This window comes from Sminthopsis crassicaudata, chromosome 2 (assembly GCF_048593235.1).
Source record: "Sminthopsis crassicaudata isolate SCR6 chromosome 2, ASM4859323v1, whole genome shotgun sequence".
Taxonomy (NCBI): domain Eukaryota; kingdom Metazoa; phylum Chordata; class Mammalia; order Dasyuromorphia; family Dasyuridae; genus Sminthopsis; species Sminthopsis crassicaudata.
In genome coordinates, this window is record NC_133618.1 from 401048001 (window position 1) to 401064544 (window position 16544).

At 35.9% G+C, this 16544-nt stretch overlaps 1 protein-coding gene across 1 annotated transcript; it reads right to left on the reverse strand.

Moving 5' to 3' along the window:
* Window positions 1-537: 537 nt before the first annotated feature.
* NMUR2 (neuromedin U receptor 2) lies at window positions 538-16343 on the reverse strand. The gene is made up of 4 exons (XM_074291861.1): window positions 15074-16343; window positions 7522-7606; window positions 4430-4555; window positions 538-995 (listed from the first exon to the last, which is right to left on the reverse strand). The coding sequence occupies exons 1-4, from the start codon at window positions 15788-15790 to the stop codon at window positions 742-744; spliced, it is 1182 nt and encodes a 393-aa protein (XP_074147962.1). The 5' UTR covers window positions 15791-16343; the 3' UTR covers window positions 538-741.
* Window positions 16344-16544: the final 201 nt, after the last annotated feature.

Below are 16544 nucleotides of genomic sequence, written 5' to 3' on the forward strand. Positions count from 1 at the left end.
TCCCATTTTTCAGAAGAATAAACTGACACTTGTAGAGATGAAATGAGTTATCTAACATCACAAAAACAGTAAACATTAGAAATGAGATTTTAACATAGTTCTCTGGTTGCTTAGCCTAAGGCTCTTTCCATTATTTCATTATCCCCACACACTAATTTATCTTTTGCACCCTTAGTTCTCTCAATGTCACTTTCTTCTCTCCATTATTTCATCTGCCTAGTATCCTGTCTCCCTTATCTTTTTGTCTTTGTGGGTCCAATTTTGGCTAAAACTTAATAGATCTTCAAAATTTTATCTGTAATTTTAAGTTACAATCTTCTTCAGAGATATTTCCATCTGAATATGAGCTTCATGAAAACTGAAATCTGAGGGATGAAACGAGGATGATAAATACCTGGAACTGGGAGTGAGATTTTTGACCAGGTAACTCATACCTTTGCCTGTTTGAATCATACAAATTATTTGCAGGACCAGCCCTAGCTATTGAATGACTAATTAAAGAGTGTTGATGGTTCTCTGCTGCCCATCCCCACTAATGGATTTAACACATTACTTTATTAAAGAATAACCATCTTCTCATATAAAAGATAGCATTTTCAAAGGAGAAGGCAACAGGAAATCAAATATAACTTTATGGTAAGTATTGAACTCCTTAATACTGAGTTCTAAATGTTATAAAGATCATGGCACCTGGGTATGTGGCTTCTCAAAAGTCATAGATTCCACCTTTGGTTGTGGAGTTCAGAGTGTAGTGGACATATGAGAGCTGTGGATTGATGTTCTGTGAGAAAATGTGGAATCAGCATCTTCATTCACAAGATGGCACTCCTGATGCAGGAAGATGTGCTGATGAGTAGAGTGGTCACTTAGCGAGGGCTTTGAGTGCCAGTGCTTACACAAGGGAGAGATCACATTTACGAAGGCTGCACGGAATCGGTGAGAGAGCAAGTTGTAGATGATGGGGTTCACAGCAGAACTCAGGTAGAAGAAAACACCTAGAGACATCGTCAGAAAGAACAAAAGATGGAAAGGGAAAGAAAGAAAGGTAATTGTCATGTGATTATCTCAGAAAAGTATTTTAATTTTATTCAACAGCTATTCATAAAGCATACACAATGTATAAGTGATTCTGGAACACACAAAGATGAAAAGATAAAGACTGTACCCTGAAATTACACTAATCAGAAAATCTGATGTTAATTCTCACACTTATTTTACTCCAATGATTACTAATTGTGTATTTCACCTGTCTAGGCTTCAGTTCCCTCATCTATAAAATGGGGACAATAATCCCTGCATGACATATCTCAAAAGGATACATAAAGTCCTACATAAAGATGAACTTTTATTACCACAATACTTCCAGGACCAATGATTTCATCTGTGCAAGTCCTCTCTTCATTGAGGTAACTTACAAGGCTCATTTGCCCTAATAGAGTAATAACAGCCTAACAGAATTTCTCACTTTGTGATCAGCTTTCTGAATATGAATGTCTCCTAAACACTAGGCTATTCCTTACATAACAAATACCTAGTTTATCACTGAACTTGGACTCAAAGTATTTCATGCTTAGAAGTAGCTACCAGGGCTTTTGCTCCATTATCATAACTGGAGAACTCGGGTTCCCCTTTAGGCTATGATGACACATCAGAGGAAGATGAAAGAGAGGCAGTTATTATTATGGAACATGGAACATAATGGATATATTTGAATCTCTGATATCATCCATTCATGAGTTACCTCCAGTGGTACAGGTTGCACCTTTTTCATATCTGCCAATCCTGAGACACTCATCCATTTTTAAAAATTGTTGTTGCTCATGTGTTTTAGTAATGTATAACCCTTTGTGATCCCATTTGGAGTTTTATTGGCAAAGATACTGGAGTGGTGTGCCATTTCCTTCTCTATTACAAGTAAGAAAACTGAGGTAATGGATTGTGACTTACCTAGGATCACACAACTAGTAAGGTTCTGAGACTAGATTTGAACTCAGGTCTTACTGACTCAACAGTATTACCTAGCTACTCTTACTTATGTTTTAAGATTGTAGATTTAGAGTTTCTTATAAAGCATCTAGTCAGACCTTTGAATTGTACTGATGAGAAAACTGAGGCTTAACAAGATTAGATGACTTGCCCAAGTTTATACAACTAATAAACATCCAGCCATATGTTCAACCTTAGGGATCTACCTCACATGCTGGAAGCCTGACTCTCTTTCTCCAGACATCATAGTAACACTAATGGAACACTATGGCCGTCTCTCTGCAATCCCCCATTTTTGCCATCCGATTAACCCATCTTTTCTTCCTATTGTATAATTCTTTGATTTTTCCTGCTCTTCTTTAGCCTTTCTCATTGGCTGTTCACTATACCCTAGTCAAACCCACCATGCACTTCTCTGTGATACTCAGTTTTTTAATTCTTCTGAGCATTTGCATATTTTGCTGGCCATATAATAATCTATACTTGATAATAACAAAAACATTTATAATATGGTGTGGAACATGGATAAATGAGTCAGAAACACAATGGGTTATATGAAGATCAAGGTAGTCAAAATAATTCCAAATGAAAATTGGAGAGGATTTTGCTAAATGTTTCACGGAATAAACACTTGAACTATATCTAGAAGAATGGGGAGGATTTCAAGTAGAAGGGGAATGGAAAGACATTCCAAGAGCAAGGGAATTTGAGTAGTTTGAGCAAAGACAAAGTCAGGTGGTGATGGGAAGAATTTGTCTGGAATGTGGAGTATGTGGAATGAGGTCACATGAGAAAAAGGTGGAAAAGTGAAATGGTCCTAAGTTATGGGAAGCTTTGAATATCAAGACATTTATATGTTATTCATCTGATAACAGGAAGCCAACGAAAAAATTTAAAAGCACAGAATACTGTGATTATTGCTTGTTTTCCCTTCATTTAGAAGAGAACCAATGACATCATGGGTAATATCTTGCATGTGAACTGGATTTAATTGAGGCAGAATTGCACAAAGTCATGCACCTCACCGTCTCTTCCAGAGTTATTGCAAATCCAGTGGCAAGACCAAAGCCAGGAAATTGGCAATGTTGTAAGATGCAAAGGATAACTTTGATGTCTTTGATTCTTCATGGTCTTTACAAAAAAAAGCTGTAATTTGCTTACTCAGTCTTCCCATGCTTGGTCCCCCTAACTTACCAGCAGGTTTGGGCCCATTGGTTACCCTCAACTTAGTTTATCCCATCTGTTGAGATGGTGTGGCCACTCTGAATGCCTGTGATATGAACTGGCCATAAGGAGAATTTAGCCCTTTAATTGAATACACTAATGCCTTATTACTGTGATCTCACTGAGAAAGGGATAATTCATTGTACCCGACTCTAACTGAGATGACAAAATGATCCAATCAAAGCTACCAACCATAAACCTAGAGATCAAAGAGAAAGAGATGAAAGGGAGCCCCTTCAGGAACTTGACTTGAGCTTATTGGCTCTCACTAGTCAAGTTGCTCTTTTTGATCTTCATTTAGTTAATTAATGTACAAATTCCCAGGGTAGAAATAGTAAATTAAGCTTTAGAGGAAGAGAGAGGTGTGTTCTTCTTGTTATAGATGTATTGAAATCTTTCATTGGAAACTTCCATTTTCAGGGAATAAGTGACCACAAACTCCTGCTGAGGTAACCTAAAAAACAATTTAAGACAAAGGATTCCTGCTTCATTTTCTAAACACAGCCCTGCTCTAGATGATTCCATTTCATATTCCTTATGAGTGAATAATAAAATTTGGAAACCCCTTTCCCAAGAGGGATTTCCTGTAGTTGGAGAGATTCTTTAGATGTTCCTATTTGTAAAAGATATTGTAATTTCTCAAAAGTAGAATATTAAAGGGTTTCCTCAGTGAGAACGATGATTACACAAAAGAGATAAGTCTAGCAATACAAAATACACAGGAAAAACTATAATTCAGACTGATTTCTTTTTTTAGACTTTGACATGCACTCCAATGGCTAATCCATCATGTTAGTACATCAGTATGTATATCTGGGACAGGCATTGAATCTGGACAGTGAGTTACATATAGAATTAAATAAAAAGAAGGGAATGAGATGGAATGCATTTGGGAAAATGTGCATTGCTATCAATAATTTCTAGTGGCTCCTTAGAACAAAAGCCATCTGTTAAATGAAATATCCTAATTCTTTGTCCAAAAGTAACTTGAGGGAAGTATGGCAAGGTCTTAAAAGGCTATCTCAATTCCAGTGAAATGCATAAAATAAAAGAAAGGATTAAAAAGGAAATCAGTCATACTGACAAGTGGTTATCAATATTTCAAAAATCAAATTCATAGTTAATAACCAATATAGATTATCCAGAGTCTAATATTTTAAGTAAGAAGAAAGTTAAAAAAAAGTTGGACACATGACATCAATAATGTTACTGAGCTTACCTGATATCACATGGATAAGGTTGAACACTGATGCCAGAGATTCAGTCCATTCTTCCACAAAGCTAAAGAAGAGTCGGTCAATGTGGAATGGAGTCCAGCAGATAGCAAATACCAAGACCAAGATGACTGGAATAGTTTGATGAAAAGGAGGTTGAAAAAGGTCAGATGAATTGAAATGGGAAAGAAAATTTAAAAAAATGAACAAATATCTCTAGTTATTATATGAGACCTATGATTATTCTAAGAAATTGACCTATGTTTTATATTTGAGAGATTTTTCTGTCCAGTGGATGTTCTATGTTCTGCTTCTCCAACGTCCCTTTTAGAACTGATATTCAGTTTTCAATGCTATGCAGTGCTATGCAATATGGTCTAAGGCCCTCCTAATTCTAATAGCCTAGCATTTGAACATAATATAAATCAACTATTTTTGAATAATTCATAGAATATTGTTGGAACATATATTTTATTAAATTAATATTATATCACATATCTATATATCATACAATAACTAATTAATATTTTAGATTAATATTACTTATCTCATTATAATCCTTTTTATTACTTGTTGCTTTTTCCTCTATGGCTTAATAAAATTTCCAAATCGGAACACAGAAACTGGTGGAGAGATTATAGAAAGCAATTTCATTTTTAAATTTTTGACAGTTCTCCATCCATTTATTTTTAAACTGATAGCAATATGAATGTCTATTTCTTGTTTGATAATAAAAGGCTCACAGTGTTTATGACTCACAAGAACTTTGTGTACAGTTTCACTGTAATCAATTATTTTGAACTATTTTGAAGAGCTCAAAAGACCTATAGTTATGTTCAAGTATTTGTGATTAAAGGATGATAAAGTAGTTCTGGGAGATAATGTATTCTTCTTCTTTTTTTTATAGATTTGGTAACTGATGTATTAAGAGTTTTAAAAATATTATTTTCTCAGCATCATAAGCATATCATAGATATGATTATTACTGTGGCTTTTATATTTGGCTATGCTACATTTAGAACTGGGTCCTTGGATTTAGGAAGACTATAAAACTTTCTATTACTTGAATTATAGAACAAAGAAAAGGAGTCACAACATAGGGAATGTCAGAGTTAAAAGGACAAGTCAAAGATAATTAGGGAACCTAGTATATCAGAGCAGAATGGGATTGTAATAACGATGACTAACATTTATATAACACTTACTATGTGCCAGACACTGTGCTAAGCCCTTTACAATTGTTATTTCATTTGGTTCTCATAATAGCCCTTGCAGGTAGGTGTTATTATCCTCATCTTACAATGAGAAAACAGAAGCAAAGAAATGTTAAATTACTAGCCCAGGATCACATTGCTAAGTGTGTAAGGCTTAATTTGAACTTAGATCTTCATGACTTTAGGACTAGTGTTCTATCCACTATACCATCTAGCTGTTTTTTGGAACAAAGAACTTAGAATGTTAAAGTAAGAGACCACTGAATGTAAAACATTAATGTGAGGTTTCCACCCATAAATAAAAACTATAGCAATTCCAACCTTAGGACAGGATCATAGAATTGTGAGGTACCTATGTAGTCCATCTAATCCATTCTTTACCTGAACAAAATTCCCCCAACAACTTTTTTGAAAGTGGTCATTTAGCACTTATTTGACCCTATTCATTGAGAATAGTGACTCATTATCTCGAGACACAGCCCATTTTAATTTTGAACAGCTCTAATAGTTAGAAATAAGTAATTTTTATATTGACCCTAAATTTGCCTCTCTGGAATTTTCCCCTGTTGTTCTTAATTCTGATTTTCAGGGCCAAGCAGAATAAAGTCCAAGTCCTTTTTACCTTCAAATATGCAGAAATGGTTAATTTATACCCACTACGTCTTCACCAAGAAAAAATATTCTTAGTTCTTTTAAATAGTTCTTATATAGTATGATACATTGCAGTTATGAATAGGGCACTAAGCCTGGAGTTAAGAAGATTCATTTTCCTAAGTTCAAAACTAGCCTTAGATACTTATCAGTTGTGTGATGCTGGGAAAATCACTTAATCCTCTTTACCTTAGTTTTCTCATCTGTAAAATGAAGTAGAAAAGGAAATGGCAAAACACTTCAGCACCTTTGCCAAGAAACCTCTAAATGGGGTTATGATGAGTTGTTTATGACTAAATAACAAGATGTCATGATATTGAAATCCATCACAACTTCATTCTTCCTCTTTTATATATTCCCTCATCTTTTATCAAAATGATCAGCTGTTAGGATTACAAGGTGAGAACTCAGGTTGTCTGGGCAATTCTCTAGTTCAGAATTCACACCTTTAGTTCCGGCCTTTATGGGGAGTTTACACCTTTGGATTTCTGAGGAGGAATTTACGTGTTTAAAACAAGTTTACACCTTTAAGAGGAGCAAGTTCATTGGTTGAAGTATTTCCCCAAGCCCCATTGAGTTCTCACTACAATCTCTGTGAGGATAAAAGAGGGCAGCATTGGGTCTGGGTAGTAGTCGAGTCTGGGACAGAGTTGGGACGGCAGGCTGGAAGGAGAGAGTCTGGCTGGGAGAGTGAGTTGAGATGGTGGCCTGGAAGGATAACTTAGAGATGACCAGACATTTACAATAAGCTTACCAATATATTCCTTATAATGTACTGTTTAGTCTAGTGTCTGGAACATACTATGCTTAATAAATGCTAGCTGACGGAATGGTCCCCAAGAATGTGAACACAATCCTTGAGGCTAGTTCTGACCAGGGAATAGTACAAGAGGCCTATTACTGTTCTCTGCTAGACACTATGCCTCTGTTAAGGTACCTAAGAATATATTAGTTCTTTTCATTTTTTTTTTTTTTTGATGGGGAAGTACCTATCATATAATAGCATATTGAGTTGTAGTCCACTAAAACTTTCACAGAATTTTTCAGATGAACTGTTACTGAACTACATCTCTCTATCTTGGCTTTGGGAAGTTAAATTTTGTAGCCCAGGAATGACACTTAGGCATTTCTCCTTAATGAAGGATGCCATCCCTACTCACTGCCAAATAGTTCTTCCTCTTCATTTCATATTCTTCTTTTGTCTTTGCTTGGTTCAGAGCCTGACAACTTACACAGCATTTTGGTGACTGATTTTCTGGAGGGTCTCTGAACATTTGCAGCCATTTCTTCAGCCTCAAGTGATTGGTCTCCCCGAAGCTGAAATAAAAGCATTAGGAAGAAATTAGAAAGGGGAGTGTTATATGGTGGGGTAGAGTGAGACTTAGATGGTCAAACAACAGATCTTTGTTGTGGGTAGAGGATCTGGATTCAAATCCTGCATGTTTCTTACTACCTATGTGGCTTTAGGTGAGTTTCTCATGTATAAAACTTACAAAATGAGAATACTATATTCAGTGGATTCTCATATTCATTTCAACTCTAATTCAATGTCCCTCTTATTATCTCTGTCATTTATATGCTCCATCTGGGCATCTTACTAAGAGGCTAAAGGCTGGGTCAGTTATGACCAGAATTATAGAACAATAGCCCCAGAAAGGACCTTAGAACATAGACCATAGAATATTAGAGATAGGAGTCATATATCATAATATTTAAATCTGGAAAGGATCTCAGAAATTATTACTTAGATTTGCTAATGAATTTTTGTGTAGTTCTTGAAAGTTTTTAAAAGTGTCTTACATTTGTTATTTTCATTTATCTCCACAATGATCCTGTGAGATTGGTTCTATTAGGTGTTATTATTCCCATTTTACAGATGAGCAAATTGAGATAGCTCTAGGGCAGCCTAGATGGTACAAGTAGATAGAAATATCAGGCTTGGAGTGACTTACTAGAGTTCAAATCTAATTTGAGATATTTATGAACAATGTGACCCTGGGCAGGACACTTACCCCTGTTTGGTTCTGTAAAATGAGCATTAGGGGGAAATGGCAAAACACTCTGGCATCTTTGCCAAGAAAACCTCAAATGAAGTTAAAGAGAATCAGACATGACTGAAAAATTAAGTTTTAGGAAGACTAATTGCATTATCTATACATAGTCATATAAAGGTAAAGGTGAAGAGCAGGATTTGAATCTGTGTCTCTCCTGATTTTATATCTAGTGTTTTTTTCCCCCCATTCTATTTTATATCTTTAATTTTGGAACTTGAGGATCAAACAAGATAATAATTGTAAAAACACTTACCAGGATCTTTGGTACATAGCAAGCATTATATTAATTTAATTTCTTATTATCATGAGCCATTTTCAGCTCCAACATTCTAGATCTATGATTTCCTTTGTTTCATCCAGCTCAAATACTTTATATTCTATTTTGATTTCCACCTGAAATTCTAATCTTTAGTTCTAAAGTGCTTTTCAGCTCTGACATTCCATGTTATTATTTGAACATGGAATACCACATCTGGAAGGCACCTTTGAATATGGAGCATAGAATGTTTAAGGATTTTGGCATTCACATACTCTTAATCCTCACTTTATGAATGGCAAAACTGAGGCCCACATAGGACATAATACCTATTATTAAGTATCAGCCTAGTAAGGGAAAAAAAAACTTTGCGAAATTATTTTATATAATAAAGGAAAATGAGACATAGACAAAGTTTTATACAATTGAAATAATTGGCTTTCTTTGAAAGGCCAGACACTGGGCAGTGTTTCTAGCATTCAGCCAAGAAATATTCCACATGAAAACCATTTTTAATATATTTCAGAGAAGACACATCCCTGATGCTTTGACATCCTAGGAGGAAGAATTATATATATACGTAAGGGAAGCAAACAAATGCTTACAGACTTTATTGTTCATAAGCAATTATCTATCTCCTCCCTCAGATGTCCTACCTTACCATTCTTAGTCTGTTTTTTTGTCTGTAAAATGAATGTGTTGAACTAGATAAGTAGTCATCAAACATGTGTTAAGTGCTTCTATGGACTGTTCTAAGCAATGGATGATTTTGTTTTCTTTTACATCTTTTGTTCTCATTTTCTAAAATCAATTAATCTGATATTTATTATACTCTACTACGTGCCATGTACTAAGTACCTGGAAAAAAAGGAAAAAAGAGATGATATCCCTTCTAGCCCTGGCATTTTGTGTTCTCTATTGAAAGAACATTCAGCCTGCCCATTTGATTGTCTGATTCTCTGTTAGCCCTGTTAGCCCAGGACAAGTAATAAGGACAGTAATAACCAGTATTTATAAAAAAAGGCATATATCTTTTTTTTTTGAATTTTTTCCACAGTATATATGCATGAGTAATTTTTTTATAATATTATCCCTTGTATTTATTTTTCCAAATTAACCCCCCCCTTCACTCCCTCCCCCCAATGACAGGCAATCCCATACATTTTACATGTGTTACAATATAACCTAGATACAATATATGTGTGTAAATACCATTTTCTTGTTGCACATTAAGTATTAGATTCCGAAGGTATAAGTAACGTGGGTAGATAGACAGTAGTGCTAACAATTTACATTCACTTCCCAGTGTTCCTTCTCTGGGTGTAGTTATTTCTGTCCATCATTGATCAACTGGAAGTGAGTTGGATCTTCTTTATGTTGAAGATATCCACTTCCATCAGAATACATCTTCATACAGCATTGAAGGGTACAGCGATCTTCTGGTTCTATTCATTTCACTCAGTATCAGTTCATGTAAGTCTCTCAAAGTCTCTCTGTATTCTTCCTGCTGGTCATTTCTTACAGAGCAATAATATTCCATAACCTTCATATACCATAATTTACCCAACCATTCTCCAATTGATGGACATCCATTCATCTTCCAGTTTCTAGCTACAACAAAAGAGCTGCCACAAACATTTTGGCACATACAGGTCCCTTTCTGCTCTTTAGTATTTCTTTGGGATATAAGCCCAATAACAGCAATGCTGGGTCAAAGGGTATGCACAATTTGATAACTATTTGGGCATAGTTCCAAATTGCTCTCCAGAATGGCTGGATTCTTTCACAACTCCACCAACAATGCATCAGTGTCCCAGTTTTCCCACATCCCCTCTAACATTCATCATTATTTGTTCCTGTCATCTTAGCCAATCTGACAGGTGTGTAGTGGTATCACAGAGTTGTCTTAATTTGCATTTCTCTGATCAGTAGTGATTTGGAACACTCTTTCATATGAGTGGATATAGTTTCAATTTCATCATCTGAGAATTGTCTGTTCATATCCTTTGACCATTTATCAATTGGAGAATGGTTTGATTTCTTATAAATTAGGGTCAGTTCTCTATATATTTTGGAAATGAGATCTTTGTCAGAACCTTTAACTTTAAAAATATTTTCCCAATTTGTTACTTCCCTTCTAATCTTGTTTGCATTAGTATTGTTTGTACAGAAACTTTTTAGTTTGATGTAATCAAAATCTTCTATTTTGTGATCAATAATGATCTCTAGTTCTCCTCTGGTCATAAATTCCTTCCTCCTCTACAGGTCTGAGAGGTAAACTATTTTCTGTTTCTCTAATCTATTTATTATCTCATTCTTTATGCCTAAATCATGGACCCATTTTGATCTTATCTTGGTATATGGTGTTAAGTGTGGATCCATATCTAATTTCTGCCATACTAATTTCCAGTTTTCCCAACAGTTTTTTCCAAATAATGAATTTTTATCCCTAATGTTGGTATCTTTGGGTTTGTCAAAGATTAGATTGCTATAGATGTACCCTTTTTTGTCCTTTGTATCTAATTTGTTCCACTGATCTACCGGTCTATTTCTTAGCCAATACCAAATGGTTTTGGTGACTGTTGCTATATAATATAGCTTTAGATCAGGTACACTTAGACCACCTTCCTCTGACTTTTTTTTTTTCATTAGTTCCCTTGCAATTCTCGACCTTTTATTCTTCCATATGAATTTTGTTGTTATTTTTTCTAGGTCATTAAAATAGTTTCTTGGGAGTCTGATTGGTATAGCACTAAATAAATAGATTAGTTTGGGGAGTATTGTCATCTTTATTATATTCGCTTGGCCTATCCAAGAGCACTGAATGTCTTTCCAGTTATTTAAATCTGACTTTATTTTTTTGGCAAGTGTTTTGTAATTTTTCTCATATAATTCCTGACTATTCTTTGGTAGATGGATTCCCAAATACTTTATACTCTCAACATTTGTTTGGAATGGAATTTCTCTTTGTATCTCTTGCTGTTGCATTTTGTTGGTGATATATAAAAATGCTGAGGATTTATGTGGATTTATTTTGTATCCTGCCACTTTGCTAAAATTCTGAATTATTTCTAATAGCTTTTTAGCAGAGTCTGTGGGGTTCTCTAAGTATACCATTATGTCATCTGCAAAGAGTGATAGTTTGATTTCCTCATTTCCTACTCTAATTCCTTGAATCTCTTTCTCGGCTCTTATTGCCAAGGCTAGCATTTCTAGTACTATATTGAATAGTAATGGTGATAGTGGGCAACCTTGTTTCACTCCTGATCTTACTTGGAAAGGTTACAGTTTATTTCTATTGCATATTATGCTTACTGACGGTCTTAAATATATGCTCCTGATTATTCTAAGGAATAGTCCATTTATTCCTATACTCTCAAGAGTTTTTAGTAGGAATGGATGTTGGATTTTGTCAAATGCTAAAAAGGTATATATCTTTAAAATTTATCTCATTTTGTCCTTTTAACAACTAATTTTATAGTTAAGGAAAATGAAGCAAAAAAAAGGATTGATTTACTTGATTACTTCACACTAATAAGTATCTGAGCCTAGGTTTGCAATCAAGGCTGGACTTGACTCCAGGTCCAGCCTTATCCTCATTGTAACCTAGCTGACCAAGTAGCAAGGAAATGACCTTCAAAATTCACCCATAGTAGGAACTCTTTGATAAAAAGGGAGGGAAACCGTGGGGGAGAAGACAGGGGATTGAAGATGGGGGTGGCTGGAAGGTTAAGTAATATCAAGTCAAGTTAACAGGTAGAAAGAAGTAAAGTAGAAGAGTTATCAGGGGTAGGAAAAAAGAGATATACACAAATGATAACAATGATCAAGAGTTGAATTTTATTAGGAAAAAGCAGAGGTAGTAATCATTGACTCAGATGATATCAAACTTAAAAAAGATTCAATCGAGAGAAATTTTTATTATGTGTTAGCCATATAAAATTATTTTTGATGATTTATATATATGTGTGTGTGTATATGTGGGAATTTATGTGTGTGAAGGTGTCTGTGTGTGTGTGTGTGTGTGTGTGTGTGTGTGTGTGTGTGTGTATATATACACACATAAGAATTATCTGTAGAGAGATTCCTCTGAGAAATAACTAAGGGAACTCATGTCAGATTTTTCCTTCTAAGAAACTTTCCCCCACTATTTTTAGGAAGTGGCCCTTGCTCTGAGCGTGTTTCCTTCCAGTATCTTGTTCTTTGAACACATAGGGAGTGGGAAGGTGAATCTTATCTTGTTTCTCTAGGAGATCAAGGACTAAGTCTGCCGGCCTGTATAAATCTGAGCCAGAGTTCACTATATAATATCTCTCAGAAGTGGTTAACTAGTTCCAACTTGAGAATTTCCCATTAAAGTTTTGGTCAGTTTCCACATTTTCGGCAAAGGAGCCAGCCAGATGGCTCAAAGGAGTTAAGAAGATGTGAGTTCAGATCTTGTCTCAGACACTTACTAGCTGTGTAACTCTGGACAAGTCACTTAATCCCCATGTCTTAACTCAATGAAGAAGATTTGGAGATGAATGAACATCAACAAAACATTTTTAGCTTATAGATAATTAGAACAAAGGAGACAGTGTAATGTTAACTAATAGTGAAGAAGAACTTTTTGTTTGTTTGCTTATATATTTGACACATAGCAGGCACTTAATCCCCATGCTTGTTGATTGTTTGGTACCCAGACCTTAGCAAATTGTCTTTCATGTAAACAGCATGTGCTCCATAACTCTGTTCAATTTGTTGAAGATATTTAACTAAAAATGAAAATTTAACACATATGAATTAAGTGCTTACTATGTACACTATATGTCAGATCTTAGAATATGAAGGAGAATAGAATTTTAAAGATAGAAGGGACCTTAGAACAGAGAACATTAGAGGACAGATCTTTGAAACCATATAACACATTTTACAAAGCAGAAAATTGAGTCCTAGAGAGGGGAGTCTTTTACCCAAGCTGCCACAATTTCTTATAGTCACAATATAGTTATTCAAATTTAGCCTTTCCTAACTTTGGTTTTGAAGGAGGAGGAATGGAACAGTCTCAGTGATTTACTTCTTCAGGGTAATTTTTCAGTGAATCAATGTGTATTCTAAGAAAAAGCTAAAAGAACAGAAGTCTGTCTATTCGGTCCCTTTCCTGCTGTCTAGACAATACCTAGACATTTACCTCCAGGAGAATTATACTATTGAGACCAATCTCACAATCCCCAGGCCTGGTTGTTGGACTTGTTACTCATGTCACTTAAAGACAAACTGAAAAGGGAACATATTAAGTCAGATAATAGAATCTGTGGTATCTCAATAAAACACATAACATAAATATGATAAACCCCATCCTTTTCTCATTTAATATTTCTCCTCAGTGACTTAACTCAGCTCATTAAAAAGAAAAGAGGTTACAGAGGTTTGATTTTTTTTTTACAGTAATACATTTTTAAATTCTATATCTCATAATAGAAAAATGTGATTGTGAGCATCAATCTTTGCTTGAATTTTCTTCCTGAAAATTTTTGCTACAAAGAAAATTGTAAATCAGTGTTTGGGAAAAGGAAATTAGGGAAAGGAAAATGAGTCTATGACCATGAAAAAAGGAAAGAATAAATTAATTTCTTAATATTTTCATTTCTATGTTAACTATAAGATGTCTCTTTCTTTCCTTCTTCAACTATTACATCTGTCTTTCTCTGGCCCTTTTTATCTCTCTCAAACTCTCTTAGCCCCATCTGCCAATATTTCCCTATTGTTCCACTTTTCTCCATATTCCTCTCATTGTTTATACAACTCTCTAAAAGTTATTTATCTACTCTCTACTATCTATCTAATCTATCAGTCTATCTCTCTCTTTTCTTCTCCATTTCTTTCTCTCTCCTTCATTACTCTATAGTTTATTATCAATCCTTGTCTGTCTCTTGTTTCTTTCCTTGATCCATCTCTTTTCATTCTCTATTTCTTCCCCTTTATATGTCTTCTCTTTTCTGTCTGTCTCTTTTTATTTTGGTGTTTGTCTAAATCTCTGTCACTGTATTTGTCTATCTCTGTTTTTCTTTACTCTCCATTTTTTGCCTGTTTTGCACACATACACGCACACACATACCACAGAATCGATATCAAATGCAGTTTCATACATGCTTATCCTTCATTTTCACCTGACATTTAAATCAAAGAATCAACCTGCATGTCATGAAATTTTTGTCAAGGGATTTTGTACCTGAAATTCTGCTCCTGTGTTTTAATCTATGACACTATAATAGCTGCTGGTATACTGAACAGTTAGAAGTAGTCAGAGCAAGAGAGAAAGAGCTGTAAGGAAGAAGTAGGAAAGAGCAGAATTCCTCCCCTTCCTCCCCCCCCCCCCACTATTCTTTATAACAAATACAATGAATGGATGTCGAACAAATGAATGAATGAATCCTATAAGAGAAATGAGAAGAACAGTTCCCCTGGAGAGATAAAAAAAATGCAAATACTCACTCTCAATCCCATGAGATAGTAGAGAATGCTCATGACAGCCATGGGCAGGACATAAAAGAGGAAAGAAGTCACTTGGATTATAAAGTTGTAGATCCACATGGGTCTGACCACAGTGCAGATGGCTGATTCTGGGATCAAAGTTCCATTGGGGAAATGATAAACCTTGATGCCATGTATGCCTGTGTTAGGCAAGGAAAAAAGGATAGAGAAGACCCAGAGGATGACAAGGATCCTCAGGGCCCGCCGTCGTGTACTCTCCAGCTTGGCTCTGAAGGGATGGAGGATGGCCACATACCGTTCCACACTGACTGTGGTCACACTCAGAATGGATGCGAAACACACTGTTTCAAAGAGAGCAGTCTTGAAGTAGCAACCCACAGGCCCAAAGAGAAATGGATAATTATACCACATTTCATAGATTTCTAATGGCATACCGAAGAGCAGAACCAACAGGTCTGAGATGGCCAGGCTGAAAAGGTAATACTTGGTAGGTGTCTTCATAGTCTGATGTTTCAGAATCACCAGGCATACTAAGAGATTGCCAATGACCCCAACCACAAAGATCAGTGCATACACCACTGTCATGGGCAGGAATAAATGACTTCTCCGGGGGCCACAGAAGAAAGTCAGGTAGTCCTCAGTGCTATTCCAATATTTTCTGTAGGGATCTTCTGGAATAAGCCGGTAAGACCAGGAAGAATTCTTTATATCATCCATTGATGTCTGACTTGTTATGCAGATAAAAAAGGGATCCCTGATAGATGACAGATTTTTTGATTATCTCTCAAGTAAAGTTAGAAAAAAAAAAGAGGGAGGGAGAAAGAAAAAAAGAGAAACAGAGACACAGAGACACAGAGAGATACACATAAAGAGAGAAAGAGACAGAGAGAAAGACACATAGAGAGAGACAGATTCAGAGACACAGAGAAACAGAGAGAAAGAGAGAAAGAAAAGAGGGGGGAGGAAAGGAGGGAGACAGACAGACAGACACAGACAGGGGAGAGAGGATAGAAAGAGACACAGAGAGAGAGGGGAGGAGAAAAGGAAAGGGAGATGGAGAGAGGCAGAAAGAGGAAGAGAAAGGGGAGAGGGGGAGACAGACAGACAGACAGACACAGAAAGAGAGGAAAAGAGAAGAGGGAGGAGGGAGGAAGAGAGGGAGAGAAAGAGAGAGAGAGAGAGAGAGAGAGAGAGAGAGAGAGAGAGAGAGAGAGAGAGAGGGAGAGAGAGAGAGAGAGAGAGAGGAAAGGAGAGAGAGGGAGAATGATTGTGTTCGTTTCAGTTTAGAGGTTGCTGCCTATGCTGGCTGAGCCCACTTGAGGAGTCCCAGAGACAGAAGCCCCTCCTTTCACAGCCTCTGCCCAATGACTGAGTGTCAAATTGAATGAGAAGAAAGGACTCATCATTTGACTCTATGTGCTATTTTATCTGACTGCACTGGCTGCACAGAAAAGCCAAGGTTTCTGTGAGT

What these genes read in the sequence shown, in the direction of transcription:
- NMUR2 (XM_074291861.1), bottom strand. Translation starts at nt 15,790, where the DNA reads ATGGATGATATAAAGAATTCTTCCTGGTCTTACCGGCTTATTCCAGAA. An exon ending in ACTATCTCATGGGATTGAGA is followed by an intron (nt 7,607 to 15,073) that starts GTGAGTATTTGC and finishes CTTTTATTTCAG; the next exon opens with CTTCGGGGAGACCAATCACT. An exon ending in CCTTATCCATGTGATATCAG is followed by an intron (nt 996 to 4,429) that starts GTAAGCTCAGTA and finishes CGATGTCTCTAG; the next exon opens with GTGTTTTCTTCTACCTGAGT.